The 21,739-nt window shown below is 38.0% G+C and overlaps 4 protein-coding genes across 4 annotated transcripts; all 4 read left to right on the forward strand.

The window, feature by feature from the left end:
• Positions 1 to 4,572: 4,572 nt before the first annotated feature.
• LOC141838484 (peroxidase P7-like) lies at positions 4,573 to 5,993 on the forward strand. Its single transcript, XM_074725981.1, has 3 exons — positions 4,573 to 4,804; positions 5,094 to 5,285; positions 5,361 to 5,993. Exons 1-3 carry the CDS (start codon positions 4,583 to 4,585, stop codon positions 5,910 to 5,912), a joined length of 966 nt encoding a protein of 321 aa, XP_074582082.1. The 5' UTR covers positions 4,573 to 4,582; the 3' UTR covers positions 5,913 to 5,993.
• A 1,029-nt stretch (positions 5,994 to 7,022) lies between these two features.
• On the forward strand, positions 7,023 to 8,936 carry LOC141842336 (uncharacterized). The gene is made up of 2 exons (XM_074730545.1): positions 7,023 to 7,293; positions 8,057 to 8,936. Exons 1-2 carry the CDS (start codon positions 7,126 to 7,128, stop codon positions 8,675 to 8,677), a joined length of 789 nt encoding a protein of 262 aa, XP_074586646.1. The 5' UTR covers positions 7,023 to 7,125; the 3' UTR covers positions 8,678 to 8,936.
• A 572-nt stretch (positions 8,937 to 9,508) lies between these two features.
• LOC141839303 (ubiquitin-conjugating enzyme E2 36-like) lies at positions 9,509 to 13,980 on the forward strand. Its single transcript, XM_074727023.1, has 8 exons — positions 9,509 to 9,628; positions 9,744 to 9,771; positions 9,994 to 10,080; positions 10,851 to 10,909; positions 12,490 to 12,531; positions 12,606 to 12,679; positions 13,567 to 13,664; positions 13,806 to 13,980. The coding sequence occupies exons 1-8, from the start codon at positions 9,593 to 9,595 to the stop codon at positions 13,841 to 13,843; spliced, it is 462 nt and encodes a 153-aa protein (XP_074583124.1). The 5' UTR covers positions 9,509 to 9,592; the 3' UTR covers positions 13,844 to 13,980.
• A 2,310-nt stretch (positions 13,981 to 16,290) lies between these two features.
• LOC141838539 (serine/threonine-protein phosphatase PP1) lies at positions 16,291 to 21,587 on the forward strand. The gene is made up of 4 exons (XM_074726045.1): positions 16,291 to 16,813; positions 19,554 to 20,113; positions 20,368 to 20,653; positions 21,367 to 21,587. The coding sequence occupies exons 1-3, from the start codon at positions 16,630 to 16,632 to the stop codon at positions 20,551 to 20,553; spliced, it is 930 nt and encodes a 309-aa protein (XP_074582146.1). The 5' UTR covers positions 16,291 to 16,629; the 3' UTR covers positions 20,554 to 20,653; positions 21,367 to 21,587.
• The last annotated feature ends 152 nt before the right edge of the window (positions 21,588 to 21,739 follow it).

The raw sequence follows: 21,739 nt of genomic DNA on the forward strand, positions 1-21,739 counted from the left end.
TAGAATCTTTGCATTGAGTAAGGGATTGATTTTTCATGAATTTACAAATATTTCTTTGGTGTTTCCTGGCTATGGTAATTGCCTCATATATTTTGCATGGTAACATGTTTCCTCCTCTTGTCTACTAAGATGTATTAATTTGGCCTGTCATTTCGATAGCTGATCCCATTTTAACTTTCTCAAACTTGTTGAATTAGTATGTGGATTTTCACTTGTGTTGCACGGTATTTACAGTTGAAGAAAAATTGATATTTGCATCTCATAAATTGTTTACATTTCTATGTTGACTAGTTTCTAATTCAAGTAGGTTCTTTATTTTAATATTGTTTGTTAGAATTGCATGATACAATTTACAAATTAACTTGTTAACATCAGCAACAATATTGAATTAGACCATTGCATAGAATATACCACTTGGAATGATTTGTGACAGTAATTAAATTTTGAAAATTCATTTGATGTCAATAAATTCCAGTTTAGAAATTATTTATACCACTTGCTGTATTGGATACTAAAAGTCTCCAATTCAGTAATAGTTCATAACAACAAGAACAATGCTTCTCAAGTAATTGTGTCCTTATTACAGTATTTACTTAAACTGTCAATATACATTTCTAATTGAACATTGAAGATCACAGGAAATTCTATAGAAATCAATCTAAGACTGTCCGTGAGTTTTTGTATAGCAAATCTAATGTTCTTATTTGCTTGTTGACAGGTTTGAGTTGCAGTACCAGGCCTTTATATTCTAATTAACTATATCACATATCTTAATTGTTTGATTAGATTTATTGATCTTTTTTTTTAATAAGTAGGATGTTGCTAGTGTGACCCAATTAAATGTGAGTGTGGAGGATGTTTTTGCAATTGGGGATCTTCAACAGACGACTAAAATCGTTTGAAGACGGCTATAGAGAAAATTGCATACACTGGCAAGGTAACCTAAATTTCTTTATTTCCAAAATAAAGAAATTGATATAAGAGATTTAAGGGACTAAAAGTTTGCTTTTCTTGGGTCTGTCAAGTTGTTATTGGGATGGATGTTGCAGTTTCTGAGTTTTATAATGATAAAGATAAGACTTATGATCTTAACTTCAAAGTGGAGGTAAATTTTTGTTTTTGTTCTGAGATATCTAATGGTTGGAAACTGATATAAATGTGGGTAACTCTAAACTATCTATCTTGTTATGTTTCAGTTATTTATTTTTTTATTTTATTGTTTATCTTTTCCACAGAAGGGGAGTCTTGGCGCAATGGTAAGGTTGCTGCCATGTGACCTAGAGGTCACGGGTTTAAATCCTGAAAACAGCCTCTTGGCAAAGGCAAGGTAAGGCTGCGTACAATGGATCCTTTCCCCGGACCGCATGGCGGGAGCTTCGTGCACCGGGGCTGCCCTTTGCCCTTTGTTTATCTTTTCCACACAAGTAACTTCACAAAGTTCGTTTTCTTCCCTATAGAACAATGATGACTCCCAAAAAATCTCAGGCGACAGTTTGAAAGATGTCTACAAGTCTTTTACATCTGAGTATCCCATTGTGTCTATAGAAGATCCATTTGATCAGGATGATTGGACCCATTATAGCAAGATGACTGAAGAGATTGGATAGCAAGTCCAGATTGTTGGATAGCGGTTCCTGATCTTGCTGCCTGCAGCTTCTTAGGATCGAAGAGGAGCTTGGTGATGCAGCAATTTATGTCGGTTTAAAGTTTAGGGCGCCGATGGAGCCTTACTAGGTGATGCTAGATCAACCCTTGCTTGTCTCTTCTACTATGTGACTTTTTGGTTTCCCCAAGTTTTGTGATGCCCACGTTGTTACATACTGTTTCATGCGGTGGGCAAAATAAGTGGCAATTTTCCTAATCGAACCTAGAAGATGTTCAATGATGGGATTGTCTTGTTGTGTTTGCTATTTTGTTCATTTTGCTTGCTTTGACGATTTTAGGAATCACTTCTATTGAGCTTATGATTTTGTGCCATGATTTGTTTGCCATACATGATAAAGCTTCTCGACATGTGCATTTGATTCTAAATATTCTTGGTTTTTTTCTTGCATTTAATAATTGTAAAAATGAGTACATCATGGAGCAAGTAGACAAATAGATTTTTTTCAAATAAAATTTCATATTCCATTTCATCTAGTTTATAATTTACTATAAATGGATTCAGATATACTGAGTACATCATGGAGCAAGTAGACAAAATGAGAATGCCATTATTAGCCGATTGAATAAGGCAAACCACAAATGTCAAATTTGTTCCATTTCATAAATTCAATCAAACAAAGAAATGAAAAATAAATCATTTTCATATAATTCCATTTCATTTCATTCACCAAATGCAACTTAAATCCATCATTCGATATATTTAAATAGCACAGCTCAAAGCAGAGTTGCGGCGAGAAACAAGTAGCATTCATCTAGTGATAGTAATGGCAGATCAAATACAAGCAACTCAGCACAAGAGACAGAGGAAAAGATTACAGAAAATACTTTCTGAGAACTATTCTAATGCCTACAAATTGCCAGTGTCGTGAGCTACAGATGAACAACAACACATAAAATCTAAAATTTTGATGAGGACATTTCAGGCTAGCTACTACAGAGTTGCAGGTGTCGGGTACAAACTGCAAGGGTTCATCGCACCCTTCCACTTCTTTGTTGAAGAAAGGGATCATCGCATCATCAGGTACGCTTACGTTTACTGGCGGCATGGTCATCCCCCTGGTCCTGGACGATAGCTGCGACTGTGGCAGAGTCAGCCTGCTGGGAGGCAGAGGCAGCCTGCTGGGAGGCAGAGGCAGCCTGCTGGGAGATAGCTGTTGCGACTGCCTTCGCGGCGGCCGTCAACTGGGCAGCGGCGGCCGCCAACTTGGCAATGGCGATGTCCGCATTGATAGCGGCGGCGTCCGCCTCGGCAACGGCGGCGTCCGCCTCAGCAGCGGCGACCTTAAGGGCCTCTCCTGCGTCAGTTACTTTGAGGCGTACCAAGCGTCAGTGAGTAGTGAGTAGTGAGTAGTGAGTAGTGAGTAGTGGGTAGTGGGGGCGGCGTGGTCCTTTAGGTTTAGGTAGCGATTCTTATATAAGAGTAGTGAGTAGTGGGGGCGGCGTGGTCCTTTAGGTTTAGGTTTAGGTTTAGGTTTAGGTAGCAATTCTTATATAAGAGTAGTGAGTAGTGGGGTGAGTTTGTGTGTAATTTACTTTACAGTAAATTTGGTTCAACCAGGTTAATATCATTTAATTCAAATCAAATCCTAATTCACTTTATCCAGCCCAAAACCCAAGCCCATTCCGATTAAACCAAATCACAACCCATTTCCAAACCCTAATTCGGCCGGTTCAGAGGAAATCAAGCCACCGATTCAATCTCTTCTCGCCGGCTCAGCAGCTGGCGTTAAAGGGCGGCCCGGTTCAGTCACAAATCAGGGATTTCGACCGGTTCAGCAGCTCCGCGTTTAAAAGAAGCAGCCGGTCCAATTAGGGTCTATTCGACATCGTTGAATACTTCATTTGCAATTCTGAATTTATTTTTCACTATAAATAATTTTTGAATATTTTTTAATTTTCAAATTAGGGTTTGATTCATGATTTATTTATATGCATATTTAATCATTTTCGGCCCGTTTTGAATTTTGATCATTGAATAAAAATTTTCCTTTTCGATAAAAGTTTTAGAGACGGCGTTTTCATAACTTCTCTTCATTTTTTTTTCCAATTTTTCATACTTATTTTCTCTATAATTGGTGTGATTTGCATTTGGATGAAACTTGACAGTCGAGCATTTGATTTCCACAGTACTCGATATCTTTTTCCACTCGGACCTTGCGACACTCAAGCAGCTGGCAACGACTCATTCAGGTTCGATGCCTCGGGCACTTTGATAAGAGATGTCTCATTCTGAAAGGGTAAGATTTGCTCTCCTGGGTATTTGGGTTAATTTCATCCTACAATATCCTACTTGAACTTAGCCAACTGTAGGGCCGATTCTATATTCATCTCGTGATTTTCCATTCAGACTCGAGAAACTCAATTGGTCTCAACCTCCAACAACTCACACACATGGCAATGGCTCGATAATGTCAGTATATATTTCCTCGCATGCAGGCCACTAAGTTTGATCAACCAACAATTCATCGTAACTTCGACTTAGGAAGCAGCGTTCCGGAGAGGAGGAATCCGAATGAGTAAAAAGGCCAGAGATTATTAATTTCCATGATTGATTGAAATGCTTTGACAAGGAGGTTAGGTCCAGTGTAGTTGTCAAATGATGTGTGATCATGTGGTCTGCTCGATCAATTATCAGCATCAGTCCAAGCTCATGGACGGGTCGAAGCCGACAACTACTTACAACTAGATTTACTGCAAAGATCCAAATTAAGATGAGTGTAAGTATTTATAGGGGCCAGAAAATGAAGCATGCAGGCATGCAGAAGGAACAAGACAAAGAATATAACGTACGTAAATGTTAATTTTCAACCTGCAATGTATGAATAGTATGACCTGCATCTACAGATGCAATGATTCGTTTTCATATATATATATTTGCCTCTTGATTAGTGAAAGCTCCATCTGGAATGTATGAATCATGGCCTCGCGTTCCCAAACCTTCGTGTCTGCAGTGCTCTGCATGTTCGCTTGCAGTGGTGCAGTAGTGCTGGTTCTTGCGCAGTTGTCGCCTTCATTCTACGCACAAAGCTGCCCCAAATTGGAGAGCATCGTCCGGACGGTCATGACGCAGGCGGTCGCACAGGATGCCACGGTCGGCGCTTCCATGCTTCGCCTCTTCTTCCATGACTGCTTCGTCAACGTGAGCTAGCTATCTTACATGCCTCCACATTCTATGTATATTAAGGTTACATATATGCCTTCAATTTGAGTTCATGCTATACCAACGAAGATCCTAATTGGTTTTAAAACTCAAGCAGGAAACACTGAATTTATCCTGATTGATTGAGCAAATTATTACTATTGCTTCGTGTCGGGAAGAATCGTACATCATCTTTCCAGTCTGGAATTATGGGCACAACTGTAGTCGAACAGTAGTTAACATTTAATTTCAAATTTAACCATGTTCTGATCTGTCACGCTCTTCTCAGGGATGCGACGCGTCTGTCCTCCTCGACGACACGCCGACCATGGTCGGAGAGAAGAACGCGCCCCCAAATCGCAACTCCCTGCGCGGCTTCGTACTCATCGACTCCATCAAGGCGCAAGTGGACTCACAGTGCGGTGCCGTCGTCTCATGCGCTGACATTCTCGCCATCGCCGCCCGTGATGGAGTCAATTTGGTACTTGTTTCAGATTCCATTACATTGTGTCTTTTAATGTAATCGATCAGTTAATTCACCAATTAATTACACTAGCTGGGGGGACCGAGCTGGGTGGTGGCCCAGGGTCGGCGGGACGCGCGGACGGCCAGCCTGTTAGCCGCGGGGTCCAACCTCCCGCCTGCCACCGCCGGCATCAGCACCCTCGCGTCCATGTTCGCTTCCAAAGGGCTCAGCTTGCGTGATATGACGGCGCTCTCCGGCGCCCACACCGTCGGCAACGCCCGCTGCAGCAACTTCCGCGCGCGCATCTACAACGACAGCAACATCGACACCGGTTTTGCCTACTGGCGGCGGCAGGGGTGCCAGAGTGTGGGCGGCGATTACAATCTTGCGCCGCTGGATGCCACGAGCCCCACCATGTTCGATGGCGGCTACTTCCAGAACCTGATGGCTGGTAGGGGGCTTCTGCACTCCGATCAGGAACTCTTCAACAACGGCCCGACGGATTGGTTGGTGCGGATGTATGGCGACAATCCGGCGGCTTTTGCCGCCGACTTCGCGGAGGCGATGGTGAAGATGGGGAACATTTCTCCGCTCACGGGGAGCATGGGAGAGATCAGGTTGAACTGCCGAAGGATCAACTGAAATACAATATATATAAACTTCATTGGAATTCTCTATACAAGTATATGTAATCGACGATCGATATCTTGCTAATGGAGTAAGTATTTGTTGGTGTACAATTTGAGATCAGTGGCCAAACTTACGAGAAGCGATATTACGAGAAGCAAAGACCAAAGCAGAGAGACGCATTGGAACATAACTTCGAGAAGGAGAAACGGAAGGCACAAGAGAAACAACAAGAATACCCAAGTGGAGACTTGATGGACCCTATCATACAAATACGCCAGGATCAGGTGCCAAGGAGGAGCGAGAATATCTCTACAACGAGGATTGCTGTCATTATGATGGTTACGATCGCAATGAAAATTCACGTTTGTAATCAAACTCCTGGCGTAGAGGGTGAACTACAACTTAGGTTGATTGCCATTTCTATGCTTGGCATAGGGAGTGACTTCTACACAGTCAAATTCATCAAAATCTAAAGATGATGAAATCAAACTCGATATAGAAAATCTATATGTTTTGCTTGGCAACAAGACATTACACTGGATTCAGAGATCCTAAGTGAGGTGGCAAGGATTCTTCTGCAAAAAAAAAAAAAAAGGAAAAAGAAAAAAGAAAAGGATGGTGATGAAATCAATTGATCTTGGAACATATATATAAAGATGGACCTTTTCTGCACCTACTGAAACTGTCTTTCAATCTGCTGTTAATCAATTACCGCCTTTTCAATGCTGGTTTCGGTCGTAGCTTGCACAAAATAATGTATTTCTGTTGAATCGATCACCAGCTTTTTGCAAATTAAATCAGTCTCCCAGAGATCTGCATTTTATCACGTTTGATTTGAGAAATTATTTTAACCATATAAAAATTTTTGAAGTGCTAAGAGATGTAACACATATACAAAATACATTACAATAATGTAAAAATATATTAAATTCTATAAATAACGTAACCTATAAGATCAAAGCAATCCTGTTTATTTATATTTTATACTTATCGTGCAATCAACCATAATTAGTTTGACTTTAGATTTTATTGGTTGCGTATGCTAATTCTCGGTCCTCAAATTGCGCTGGAACGTAAACGATATGAGGTAGAGTTCTTAATCGATCAATTCCTCGCCCTTTAAATTCCGTTAAGGAGCAATTGCAAACTCCGCTCCTCCTCGGCTCCTCCTCCTCCTCTTCCTAACCGGCTATCTAGCGCAGGAACATCGTCAGGCGAGGCAGCCATGGGAAATTGCGCAGCGAAGCCCCTGGCACTCGACGACGCTCCCCTGCCGCTGGAGAAGCCACCGTCAGTGCACGGTTCGTCCGTCGACGGCGATGCCCACAAGGAGGAGGAGGAGGCAGCCACTACCACCAAACCCACCTCGCCGGAGCACGAGGCCCTTCTCAAGGTACATCCATCTCCCTGCTCAAGATATATATATACATATATCTAAATGCTTCAGATCATTCTATTGCTGTCTAAATTCTGCATGCATAACAACGTATTGATTGGCCCCTCTTCAAGTGATTAATCGAAAAGGGACTACATTTTAGTTTTTTACAATTCAGTATGAATATCGAAGAGTATATTATAATTATACTGCACACCACCAATAGACTCTTTTCTTCAAGGGATGAGGCCTAATAATATAATCCCTTGAAGGAGAAGACTTATTTTCTTGTTTCAGGTGGGCAACCAACCAAATAACTCATGTTAGTTTGACAAGTTACCTTTAAGCCCATAAAACAGAGTTGCTTTAGCAACTCTCCAAACTTGAGTATACGCATTAAAAAAAATGCATTAATTATACAAAAAAAACATTAAGGAAACTAAATCTTCTATGCCAAGTAAGTTCCAAGACAAACACATAAGAGCATCATTTTTCCTCAACATTTGGTTGATTGAACATTGAAGAAAAGAGGAGAAACCACAGTAATAGAACCCAATTAGCCAATACAGAAACACAAGCCCCATGTTATTTACTAGTAGAAAAGAGCAAGCTAGATTATTGCAATTGTTGTCCTCTCGTAACTAACAAGGGAATATATTTTACAAAATAGAAAAGAGCAAGTTAGGGATATATGCAATCTAACAAATAGATTAATTTTACCAAAAAAATAAGAAGTTCGAAATTGGTAGTGCTAAATAAAGTTTACTGGAATAATTTGTAGAGCGAAGAGGTTGATGAATCCAATAAGAATGGCACGTCGGAGGTTCAAAAGGACGTTGCTCTAGAAAATGCTGAGAATGTCGTCTCAGAGACTCACGCACTTGCATCAGAACCTGCAGAAGATAAGGAAGGAGTAATGGATCGTGAAATAACCGATGAAACAACACCTGCTAAACCTGAAGATGTTCAAGGCACTGTTGTTGTCAATCCCCAAGCTTTAACCAAAGATGAGGACAAGGATGCTGCATCTGCTGAACCTAAGGACCCTGAAGCCATCATCATCGGCACCCCCCAAGAAAATGCTGCACTTTCTGAGGCAAATGTGGAACCAGAGGATTCAAAAGCAAAAGTTCAAGTGGAGGCTCAAGACATTGATGCCATAGTTAAAGAAGCTACCATCATTGCTACTCCCCAAGAAAATCCTGCACCTTTGGTGGCTCAAGAAAATGATGCTACAGTTACAAAGCCTGAAGACAATGAAGCCACCGTTACTGCCGCAAATGCAGAACCAGTGGAGCCTGTAGACACCAGCGCTACAAAATCTCCAAAAGAGAAGAAGAAGGGAGATGTCTTCCACACTCTGTTTTCTATGTACGACAATTTGGTAAAGAAGAAGCCTTGAGTGTTGAAATGGCATGATGAACTGCTGTTGCCACTAAACGGTTTGGGCTTATATCGTGTTACTGGGATTTAGTGAGAGTTTTTCATGTTTGTCAGTTGTCAAGTTTCCTCAATTATTGATTGCATTGTAAAAAAATGTCTTTCTCCTCTTGAAAACCATGTGGATATATGAATATGTCGCTCTGTATCAAGCATTATCTTTTGAAGATTTTTGTGTCCTCTTTTGGTCGAGTGTATATTTCTTTTGAGTTTGTCAACAATCTCTCTTTCTTCTACCTTCTTTATAAGTAGCATTATAGCTTCTTTAATATACTCATTCAAGAGTTCGACACCTAGCAGACCAAAACAATTAGTTCTTCAATAGAATAGCTTCACAAAAGTTCCTCCAAAATATTGAATAAATGGAACCAAAGCATTGAGTAGATGTTGGAAGCATTTACAAAATTAAGTATGAGAAATATAAGATAGAACTATTTTGATTCTAATCCTTATAAAGGAAGATAGATAAGCGAACAAGGTGAAAGGCTAAATTTAAATCATAAATATAAATATTTTTTCTCTATAATTTAATTTAATTTGAAAATGTAATATACATATACATATATTAATTTTATTTGTTAAAAGTATATAATTTTAGAGTTTTTATTTGATTATTATTAATTTTGAATAGTCCACGTCATGTAAATAGACTGACTAAAGTTTAGTAGCATTTGATCGGATCAGCTCATCTTGCCACCCTTATTTATTTATTTATTAATTTTCTTTTCTTTTTCTCAAATGATTTTAGTATTTATTTCTCTAGTTTCCGCTTGGAATTCGGCGAGTCGCCGAGTAGGGCCTGCTGCAAAGCCGTTTCTTTTTCTCCTACGACGCGAAGAACCCGATACCCAACTCGAAACCCTAATCTTGATCAGGCATGGGGAGCAGCAATCTTCCTCCCAGAATCATCAAGGTTTTGTTTTCTCTTCTCCGTTTTCGCCTCCCAATTTCTTCCCTTTGCCCCCCACATCGGGTTCGTAGGTCTGATCTTTTTCTTTTTATGTTTTCTTAATGCCTCGTTCAAATAGGAAACCCAGAGATTACTCAGCGAACCAGGTATTTGTTTTCCATTTCTTCGATTTTTTCTGTTGCTGTTATACCTTGGTGGCGTCGTCTTATAAATTCGTGAATTGTAGAGTTCTGGTACCATATGGACCGTGTTTCTCATTTTGGGACATCACCTCTTGGCATTTTAGGAGAATCTGTTGGAAAATTTTCTTTTTGCTATCTTACGATTTCTCTGTTTGCTGGCTGACTCCATCATTTGTATCTTTTCAGCTCCTGGCATTAGTGCATCACCGTCAGAAGAGAACATGCGCTACTTCAATGTGATGATCCTTGGGCCAGCACAATCTCCCTACGAAGGTTATTTGCTCGTAGATGAGCAGTTTACCTGTTCAAGCTCTCTTTTAAATTCTTCTTTTTTGTTACATATATTCAAAGATATATATGCAACTACTTATTGGCGGAATTCCTGGCGGTTTCTTTTGGGGACATGCTTTAATATGTGAATTGCCACTTTTTGTTAATTTTATTATAATCCATACATTCATTATGGTCTAAAACTTGTACGTGTTTGTTACCTTTGTTATATTTCTGGCTATTCTTCCCATATATGAACATTTTCGAAGATGTTGGCTGTAAATGCATATCATGGGTTTCAAAAATATGATATGATAATTACTTTCTGACTAGTACAAGCTTTCTTTTAGACTATAATTGCCTTCCAAATCTATAGAGTTTTGAGAATTTATATAGCTAATCTGCTAAAGGAATGTACTTATTAATCATTTATTGTCTTGAAAGATCCTTCATTAGTGACTCATATACCATTACTTATATGCCAATGCATTGAAAAAATGTTTGATCGCCATTTCTTTGGTACACAGAAGATTTTATTTATTTTTAATGCAATGTTTAATGTAATGAAACGTATTTGTAAGATAGAGATTGTTTGTTGATTATTGCATTTCCCTATTAACAAGCGACAAGCTCATCTGGATATGTTTTTTGAGTTTTGAGTTTTTTCAAATAGCGACTAGGCTTATATCTAAGACATTGTAAACCTAAGTTGCATGTTTTTTTTTAATATTATAACTAACTCTTTATTTCCTATTTCTATCTTCTTTCTTTAGGAGGTGTTTTTAAGCTTGAGTTATTCCTGCCAGAAGAGTACCCGATGACTGCCCCAAAGGTGTGAATTCTGCAACCATTACTGTAATCTATTAAATTTTTTTGCTTAGTTGATTGGTTTTCCTATTGCACATGAATGTATAGTAATCGATTTCTATCGCAATTATTTAAGAAGAATATTAACCTTGGAGAATTGCATTTTTCATAATTCACAAATATAAACAACCATTATAAATTATGGTCACTATTAATTCATGGTTAATATCATAGTTATTTAAGGTGCGACGTGCCCAAAAACGCATAAGTACCATGAGGCCTAAGGTGCACAATGTAAGGTGAGATGTATGCCTTACCGAGTAAGGCGCTCTGGGTATAAATTTTTACAAGTCAAACATATATAGGGAATTTCTACTAAAATATTTTACTAACAAGATTATAGTCCATAAAATATCAAACAATAATGTAAATATAAAATTCACTAGCAAGTAAGTACATTTTGCTCATAATTTAAATTAAAAAAAAATTCAAATATCTAAATTATCAAAATCTTCATCGTCTTTCTCAAATCATTATCATCATCACTAGATGTTTCAGATTTGTATAGTCGAATCTTCATCAGTTTCCTCAAGACCAATTTCTTCCTTCTCTCACAAGCCATATAGGCGCAAGAGGTTCACCTGGTTGCGCCTAGGCCCAGCCAGGCGAGCGCCTTTAATAACTATGGTTAATATTTCCTTTATACTTCACTATTTTATGAACTGGATGGAGCTTGGAGTTATTTTAGCCTTCTCTAACAACCTCTCTTTAATTCTTCAAGTTCACTATGGTAGCCAAGTAGAGAAGAATTCTTGATTTATTTGTCTAGCACTATGTATGTATGTATATAGATGTTATTTCTATGAGCTTTTAGTTATCTACTTTTAGATGTTGTAACTACTTATTTGCTGAAGTCCCACCCATTGGCTCTAGGTCCACAAATTGGTAATTTTTTGGCCAACTTAAATTTCATCTCTCAGAATTTCTTGTGGAAACAATTCCGCACATATGGCTCTACTTTGTTCCGCTAGTGAGTTAGGCATCAATGGTATGTTTACTTGGGTTTGACCTTGAATAGTCAGGACGAGCATGGATTTATTATGATGATGGTAAATGGTATATAAGCATGCCTAATGTTCATTGGAAGGTGACAAAGAATCTTGATGGTTGCCCAATTTTTTTTGCTGCAAAATTTTGGTATCTGTAACCAAACAACTCATGGGCAGAAACATTACAGAAAATGAATTGACCTCCTATGTATCAAATTTTCCTTCATTTTTAGTGTGTTTGTGCTTTGTAAAACTAAAACTTGGCAGTTGGATGTCATGGCTTTTTAGCTCATGTCTATTTTCAGAGTCCTGGGTCTGCTGTTATTGTAGCCAACCTAGTCCTGATACATGCATTTGCCTACCATACCACCACATGTGACATCTTATCATTTGATTAACATCGCATGAGATAAATATTTTCATTAGGATTAATATATTCTAGTACTAATTTCAACAAATTTGGTAATAGAAAAAACAGATGTTCCATATCTTTTCTCAGTGCTTACTTTTGAAGTTTTAGCTCAGTCCTATTTTTCTTGCTCTTTTTGGTTTGTAGGTTCGCTTTCTCACTAAAATCTACCATCCAAATATTGACAAGGCAAGTAAATAGGCTTCAAATTTTTCTTCAGAGATGCTATTGATCTCTATTAAATAGGTTAATGATTCATACAGCTTGGACGAATTTGCCTTGATATTCTCAAAGACAAGTGGAGTCCAGCACTACAAATTCGAACAGTATTGCTAAGGTAATCATGTCTGCTGAAAATAGGAATCTATATTCAGTTTGTTATATTTTTTATTGTTTTCCATGGTTAGGATTTCATGTCAGATAGAGTCGATGTGGTTTCAGATTTAAAGCATTGTTCCAACTCATTGCAAGCTATCTTATCTATGTAAAGTTATAACACTATTAGCAGGATATGGTTGATGACCTAGTCTTGGAATATATATACAGTTATCCTATGACAAAATTGTGATATAGTTTTACATAATCATAACTCTCATCTTTTCCTTCCAAGTGCAATTTTTATAATATTAGTTTCTAAATATTATTTGGATATATATTCTTCTGAAGGTATGAAGTCAAAATTATTGGTAGTGTGGATTCACTGAAAACAAAGCTGCCTTTTATAGTTTCAGTCTTCATCTATTTAACTAGGTTAAACTGGTTATGTATACTTGATAGAGCAAATTTATCTTTTGTTGAAACTCCAAGCAAAGCACACTAGAATAGGACACAGGAAGGCAGCGTTCCCCAACTATTTTTGGCAGCAATTTCATGGTAACTGACCTTTTGGGGGAAGATGGAAGATGAAGGATTGACCATCTTTCTTTTATTTTTCTTTTGTAATTTACGCCTTCCATTTCTAATTTGGTGGGTATATTTTCTAAAGGAATTCTACATTTTAAATTTTTAAATTTTTTCTAAACCAAATTGCAAAATTACTGAAGCATATATGTTGGTTTGTTGAAATCTGTCTAGTACATTACGAAGAAGTGATGCACATTTACCAGTACTTTGAATGCATTAAATGTTTGGTTTAACAATTTTCTACCGAACAAATCAGTCTATGAAAACTCTCAAATCTAGTTATTGAGGGTTATTTTTCTTTCTCTTGATTTGTTTTATCAGCATTCAAGCATTGTTGAGCGCTCCCAACCCTGATGATCCACTATCTGAGAATATCGCCAAGCATTGGAAGGCAAATGAAGCTGAAGCTGTAGAAACAGGTCTGGTACCATCCTTTAAAGGCAAATTTTGTCTAGGAATTTCAAAAAGCTACTGCAACTTGGATTACTTGTATATCTCAGTTTCAGTCCTTTTGTGTGAAGACTATCTAACATATAATGTATTCTCTTTTATTATCGCAGCAAGAGAATGGACTCGTCTCTTTGCTAGTGGAGCATAATTACTCGAGGACGTTGTTTATTAATAGCCTGCTTTAGGTTGCCAAAAGGTGCAAACTTTTTGGTGTGGTTGAGAACATTTGCAACACCGTCATTCTTTTTTGTTTCCATTAGTGATGAATTTTGATTGTTTCTATCATTTAACTTGGAGTGCATCTGCCAGATTTCAAACATGACCCAATTGGTTATTTTCCTTATTATTTGCCATTAGAGCTGTAAATAAATCTAACTTTTATGAATAAATGCAGTTTTCTGTTGGATAAGCATATCAATCAAAATTTATTGAGTGTGGTCCGATATGCTTGTTTATAATAAAACCCGTGAATACCTATATAAATTTAATTTTAAATTTTTATTTAAATATATTTAAAAAATAGTAATTTATACAGTTTGATTTGTAATGTGTTAAAAATGTATCATGTTTTAGATAGATATTTTATTTAAGGACAATAATATTTTTAATTGAGTTTAATAAAAAGTTTGAGTTTGGTTTAGTTTTTAATAAATAAGTTTGGCAAGAGAAAGGACAATAATGAAGGATTTCTCACACGTAAAGTTTACGAGTTCATTGTGACTTTATTATCATCATATAACTTAAAATTGAAGGATCCAATGGTAATCTAATGGCCAAAATTGCATTTTTAATATGTTTCCAATCAAATCTTGATGTATTATTGATGAAACTACTATACCTAGGATATGCTTGGTCAACGGGACCCACTTAATTTATTTAAATTAATTGGCCATTTGATTTGAGATGCCCACTCCATGTGACCCACCCAATTTCATTTGACCTATCCTCTACGTCCAACCTCAGGAGCTTATGCATCTCTGGCCAGTCCCTGCAATGGTGCCGCGGTAGGACATTCGGGTTATCATCCCAGTCATCCGTGATTTGATCCCCAACTACGGTATATTTGTAGTAATTTTCCTTCAAATGGAGAGTGTAATCAAAGGATGCTGTCTGATCACTGCGTGCACTTCCTGATTTACTTTAGTAGCTGGTGGAAAACTTTTATGGGACCGAGTCGATCACTCCAGAGATAGTCAATGAGACTAACTGAGATTTATCATTTTTTAATGCATCTCTGGCCAGTTCAAATCGTAATTAACAAAATGGTCTGTCGACCTTGATTCATGACAAACTAAGAGCTGGGATTGTGGAAAAAAATGGAATAATTGGAAACTGCTACAACGAAACATAAGCAATTCAAATGAAATATATTTTTTTGTTTGTCACCGTGTTATTCATTTATATCTTATCATTTAATCAGAATAATATGTATGCTCGATCACTTGGGTAATCAACAAAACTCTCTAATTTGAAATCAAATGATCAGCTGATTAGGCTGCCATTTGCTCCGTGTTAACAAGCAAAACCAAGTCCACAAATTTAAGCAATCCATTTCTTCTGAAATTCCCCAATTCCTAAATTCAAAAATCCCATCTTTTGGTGGGAGTTGGCCATTTATAATTATATATCTTCATTTGGACCAACTCCTCCCCATTCTATACATCTTCATTTCTTTTGCACTTCAATCTTCCACCTTCCTCCTCCAATTATAAACTTCCCTCCCCACTCTTTTTGAACCTCACCCCATCTCTTTCCTCTCCGTCTCGCACACGATGGGGAATTCGCTGTGTCGGCTCAAGGTCTCGCCAAAGCCTCCTGAGAAGTCCAAGCGAGGGCGCCATCGGAACCTCAACGTCGCTCCTTTAAACGACTGGTTTCAGACGAGGAGGATGTCCAAGATGGAGGTGGTGAAGAAGAAGAAGGGGTTTGTCAGGGTTAAGGTGGTTCTCTCCAAGGAGGAAGCAGCTCGACTACTAACCCTGTGTGCTCGCCACAGAGAAAGTATGGCCATCAAGACCGTGCGCCGACTTGGTACGCTGCAGACTCCTCGCCGCCGACAGTCTCACCGCCAGTGGAGGCCGGTGCTCGCTAGCATCCCTGAGCTAATCTAGAGACGTACTTAGCTGACGGGATCAGTGGAATTGTTGTAATGCTTGTGTTCTCAGTACGTAGATGAAATTATCTCTGTTTCTAGATTTCATTCCATCATTATTCGATGATCCAAGATATTCGGATTCTGCATGCTCTGAATGATAAACCAACTCATGTTCATGCACTCGAACGAACGATGAAGGCAGGATTTGAGACCATGAGAGAATGCAGCTGTTTGAAACAGTGAAGGGAAAGAGAGTTTGGTGAAAAAATTGGTTCAACTCCTTGACGAGCTCAACGAACCTTGTGAGCATGCTTTGCTTTTATATACGTAGTGTGGGTCCCAGCCTGTAGTATGGGCCATGCTGGACATGGTCAAATCTCATCCCTTGCCGGTTCCGACCTGACAATAAAATTATCCGACGGACGTGCCCGGCTCAGCGCTCACTGGCTAAAGCACCGTTGCCACTTCAAGAACTAGGTACGATCATGGACGAGCATGCGACGTGTTATTCTGATGTGAGCGAGATTCGACGTGCAACGGCGCTGGGAAGGGAAGGGGTTGATTAGGGCTTTCCAAAGATTTGATTTTGATTTTTTATATATTCGGATCGATGGAATAAACAGGTAGATGGAGTGATTGTGAGAGGCGGGCGGGAAGGTCGCGTCTTTCCTCACCCCCACAAAAAGCTCTGCTTATTCCATCCCTCTTTGACCCTTCAAGAATTTAGTGGGGTTTTCTTTTTCTCCGTTGCCAGCCCTCGCGCTCGGTCCTGTCGTCGATTTTGTTTTTTGTGGCACCCGTCCCAGAACGGCTAGGGTTTTAGAGAGCAGGAGGAGTTGATGTCGATGGATCTGGTTTTGTTGGACGATATCATACGGCGACTTCTGGAGGCCAAGGGAGGGAGGACTGTTAAGAATGCGCAGCTGACCGATGCGGAGATCCGGCAGCTGTGCGTCGCCTCCAAGGAGATCTTTGTCGGTCAGCCCAATCTTTTGGAGCTCGAGGCCCCCATCAAGATCTGCGGTAGTGGCCAAACAAGATTTGATTTTTACCGGGGTTTTGATTTTGAAGCCTTTCGTGATCAGAATACAATATCTGTTTGTTGCTTATTCTGCTTTTTTTGTGTCTTCAAATTAGAGCATCTTTTTATTAGGGCTGCATATATTGTGATATCTAAACTCCGTTAGGTACACTGGTGTCGAGACTGTCACTCTTGCTTTATACGAATCTGTTTTGGCCGTGTTGCTACTTTGTGCTGTTTGTGCCAAACTCGTTTTGTTGCTTTCTACTACATGCTAATGATGCCTTGATAGTTGGTTAATTTTTTTTGACTTGGTAATGTTTTCGGGATCTTGCTAAGTATGAATCCCGATTGCCTTATGTCTTGATAATGAGATCATTAATCAGATACTCTTGTCATATGAAAATTGAGTGCAACACGTGGAACTTCAAAGTGGTTTAGGTCTGATGCTTGGAACTAAAAATGGTTTCTTAGCTATGATTAACCTGTTTCACTATTCCGTATGTGCTCATTGAGTAGGTTAATTTAAAGAAGTATCTCATTGCATGCCAGACAGTTTGATTCCTATTGTTTGCATGAAATTCTTAAGCCTATGTACAACTCAACATCTCTTCTATGATTGCTTCTGATTTCATCTTGAGAAACTTATGGAGAGAGCCTCACTAGAAAATTTCCACTTCTTTGGAAACGCAAGCCTCTAGATTATTCCAAACAAATTGCTTTTTGGTGTATGCAGTCGATAATAGTCGCAAAGTTGTTTTTTTTTCTGCAGTAATTGAACATACACCTTTCTGCGTGATCAACATTTAAACTTTTAGGTTACATAACTCTAGTTCAACCAATCATACCTTAGAATCATTATCATTATCTTGGTGCATACCAAGATTATTACTGACTTTCAAAACATATTATTCTCTAGGTATTTCCCATATGAATTGATCTGAAAAAATAAGGCTGTTTCTGTGTGTTCCTCATATTGTTTAGAATGCAGGATGCTTAAATTTTCTGGAAAGCAAGATGTTCTAATTTTCTTGATTTATCCTTGCACTATTTGTACTATTTAGTAAATTTGTTAAAGGAGCTAGCTTCATGACTATATAGTCAAGTCATCTTCTCAGATTTAGACCTTGTATTCAATCTTGGCTCTGAAATATCTATCTTTTTTGGTTTGTATCCACTGTATAGGCAAATATCCTGACAATGTCACTCCTAGTGTTTATTGTCTAGTATCCTGACAAACTTATTTAGACCTTGTGTAAGGTTCTCATTTAATTTCAAACAATCTGAAGAAAATGAGTACAAGCGATTCAATATAGGATCATCATCATCAGATATGTTTGTCCTAACTCCCAATTCTATTCATGTTCATGGGTTCGAACAATTTTAACTCTAGCTATCTAGTCCTATATAGGATGATATAGTGATTAACTTGAAAAACAAAAAGTAACATAGAATTATGACTTGCAATTAGATCAATTGTAACCGTGGAATCAAATACTGAGCTGTGTTACCCGACATGACAACAAACATTTTGTTCCAACCTTATATTGACACATGAGACTCATCGACACACATTGTGTTGCTTGAATCTCATGCGATATGGATTATTCTCTAGGTTAGTCACATGTGCTCTTGGTCGACATGTGTTCTCTTAGCCGACATGTTATGCAACAAAAGGACTCAAATTCAATTCCTAATCTCAATCATGGGGAAGGCTCAAAAATATCCTCTTGCAAAGCAAATAAGGCTGCATACGATAGACTCTTCTCCGGGATCCCGCATTGGCAGGAGCTTCGGGCACCAGATTACCCTTTAATCATGAGGAAGGGAATAAGAGTGAAGGATCTAGAAATCAGAGAAAGATGAATAGATAATACCATTAGTGAATCGAGGCAATGGTGTGGAGGAATTGGATCATCAAAGGAAACAACGTATCAAGGAGACAACACAAATGACTTGGGTAAGAAATACCTCGCTGACATTACAATGGCAGTTGCTGAGAGGAGGGACGGTAGTTGGTGTCATGATCAAAGATGGGAGTTTGCATTTGCATTGTCAATGGGCCACGGAGCTTCATTGAGGAGAACTCACAATTTGGGAATTCATGATTTCAGGAACAAATATAAGTTTATAATATGTGTCCATTATATATTATGCAACATATAATATGACTATATAGTAGATATATAATATAATATAAGTTTATAACATATATCTGTTATAATAGATATATAACATTTCCAGTTGATAGTGACATTCAAGCATGAAAAGAATTCTATTTATTCTTTTCATATTTCTTTGTTGTCTTAGGTATGCTAAAATATCGGTTAAATTAGTCGTTTTACTGATAGCTGGAGTGCTAATGTTTCTTTAGTTATTATTTATCTACTGCTTGTTAATGACGAGGGCGAGATTTGATTCCCTCTGTTGCAGTTATTAATTAGAATTAACTGCTCGACTTATCGTTCCTTGATTATTAGTTTCTTGTCTTCATTTTATGTATTGACCATTAGGCCAATTACATTCGACATAGTATTTACAGACAAACATGTCTAGTCTGGAAAAATACATGTTACTGGAGTTTGGCAGTGGCACCGACCAGCCCTTTAGTTTCCTTTTCTAGTTATATTACCTCAAATATGCATGGGGCCTTAGTGACTTAGAAGAATAGTGATGTGATATATATTTGCCACATATTACCAATATGAGCTTCCATTTAGTAGATTGAACTCTTCAATGCAGGAGATGTTCACGGCCAATATATTGATCTTCTTAGGCTTTTTGAATATGGTGGGTACCCACCGGAAGCAAATTATCTGTTCCTTGGGGACTATGTTGATCGTGGTAAGCAGAGCATCGAAACCATATGCCTGCTCCTTGCATACAAGATCAAGTATCCAGAAAACTTCTTTCTTCTACGGGGAAATCATGAATCTGCATCCATTAACCGTATATATGGCTTTTATGATGAGTGCAAGAGGAGATATAATGTTCGTCTGTGGAAAGTTTTTACAGATTGTTTTAACTGCCTTCCAGTTGCTGCGCTTATTGATGGAAAGATACTTTGCATGCATGGGGGTCTATCTCCTGAACTAGAGAGTTTAGATCAGATTAGAAATATTGCTCGTCCAGTGGATGTACCAGACCAAGGTCTCCTTTGTGATTTGCTATGGTCAGACCCTGACAGAGGTATAGAGGGTTGGGGTGAAAATGATAGAGGTGTTTCTTATACTTTTGGACATGACAAAGTGACTGAGTTTCTTCAAAAGCATGATTTGGACCTTATCTGCCGAGCCCACCAGGTTAGTCTCTTGCTACTCTTTTAAAAATTATTTTCATTAACTTTAAGACTTCCTTAAAGCGATTTTGCTATTTGTGATAGTGCCATTTTTTTCACTTTATATTCAATTTACTATCTTCAGAATTAGATCTGAGAACATATAGCTACTAATTGAAGCAAATGAATGGTGGGACAGTGACTTTCAGTAGCTGGCTTCTTGGTTTCTGTGTTCCTTGAACAACTTGTGTTGATATTTTGTGTTAATTTTTTTATTAGGTTGTGGAAGATGGCTTTGAGTTCTTTGCAAAACGCCAGCTAGTGACAATATTCTCAGCTCCAAACTACTGTGGTGAATTTGATAATGCTGGTGCTATGATGAGTGTAGATGACACTTTGACTTGCTCATTTCAGATTCTTAAACCAGCTGACAAGAAAAAGGGGTTTGGAAATAATTTGTTATAACCAGGAACACCTCCGAGAAAGCTAGCAGGTTGAATTATTTTGGTGTTTCTCTTGTCATAGGATTGTCTGGAGTATGGTGGATAAATACATGCGCAATATGGTATGAATTTTCGTTTCTTTTTTGTTTTATCTGGTTTGGAACTTCCTATAGTCCCTAATTGGAAAATCTATGGATGCTTTGCTAATTCTTTTTCTTTGTCTTATGAAAACGTGTTTACTGATTTATTGTGAAAAGTATCTGGGATTTTTTTGTGGTTTAAAAATCTTACACTCTGATTTTAAAATCAGAACAAATTTAGATATTTTGATTTTTTTTTTGTCATGTCAAATAATCTTCATTTTCTGTCATGTTATGTTGAGTGTTCTGTTTCTGTCTGGTATTATATTAGGTTTGTTTTAGATGGAAACCTGTTATATTGGTTGGCGTTCGCTGTTCGTCCTAACACTGCACAGCAATCTTTATTTTCTATAATCTTTCTTGCGTCTTGGTCAGAAAAGTTGACTAGGCGCCTAAGTAGTCCAATAAGATAAATTCTTTTTAGTTGATTTGACAGGCATTTTTTATTCATCATTTCATTTATTTCCATTTCTCTCTAGCTAAATGTTTTTTATTGACTTGTGTTTCTTTACAAGGCCCTCCCTTCTCAACCGCAAGCTTATATCTTAGCCACTTAAAGGATTTATGGCCATTATATTGGCACAAACTAATACAGACAATTTCATCTTGGATTAATCATATATAATATATTTGTTCGTTTGTGTCCTTTTCTGAAAATATATTGCAATTGAAGCTTATGGTAATTTTCCATATAGGGTATTTCTGCACATGAAGCTGGCTGGAGCTGATAACGTACTGCAGCTTCAGGAGTAGTTGGAAAGCATCCTACACTGACTTTGATCGAGTGCCAATTGTGTGAAAGTTATTTGCAAAGAATACGCTGAGTGTATTTGTCGAGTTAGCTTTTACCGGTATTGTACCTGTAGCCCATCGCATTGTCAAACAAAATCTGATTATGATTGCTCTCATTTTTCTAGATACGCTCTGATTGTCATGCTTATTAGAGGACAACCTTAGGAACCTGTAACATTTTCACTATTTCAGCAATTAACATTCTCAGAAACTACTACTTGAAATGCACTCTCTATTTTGTGTTGGTGAATCATATTGCTTGGTGATAGATGCATT

Source organism: Curcuma longa, chromosome 11 (genome assembly GCF_044706935.1).
Source record: "Curcuma longa cultivar G26 ecotype Majalengka, Jawa Barat chromosome 11, ITB_CL_G26_1.1, whole genome shotgun sequence".
In the NCBI taxonomy this organism is placed as follows: Eukaryota; Viridiplantae; Streptophyta; class Magnoliopsida; order Zingiberales; family Zingiberaceae; genus Curcuma; species Curcuma longa.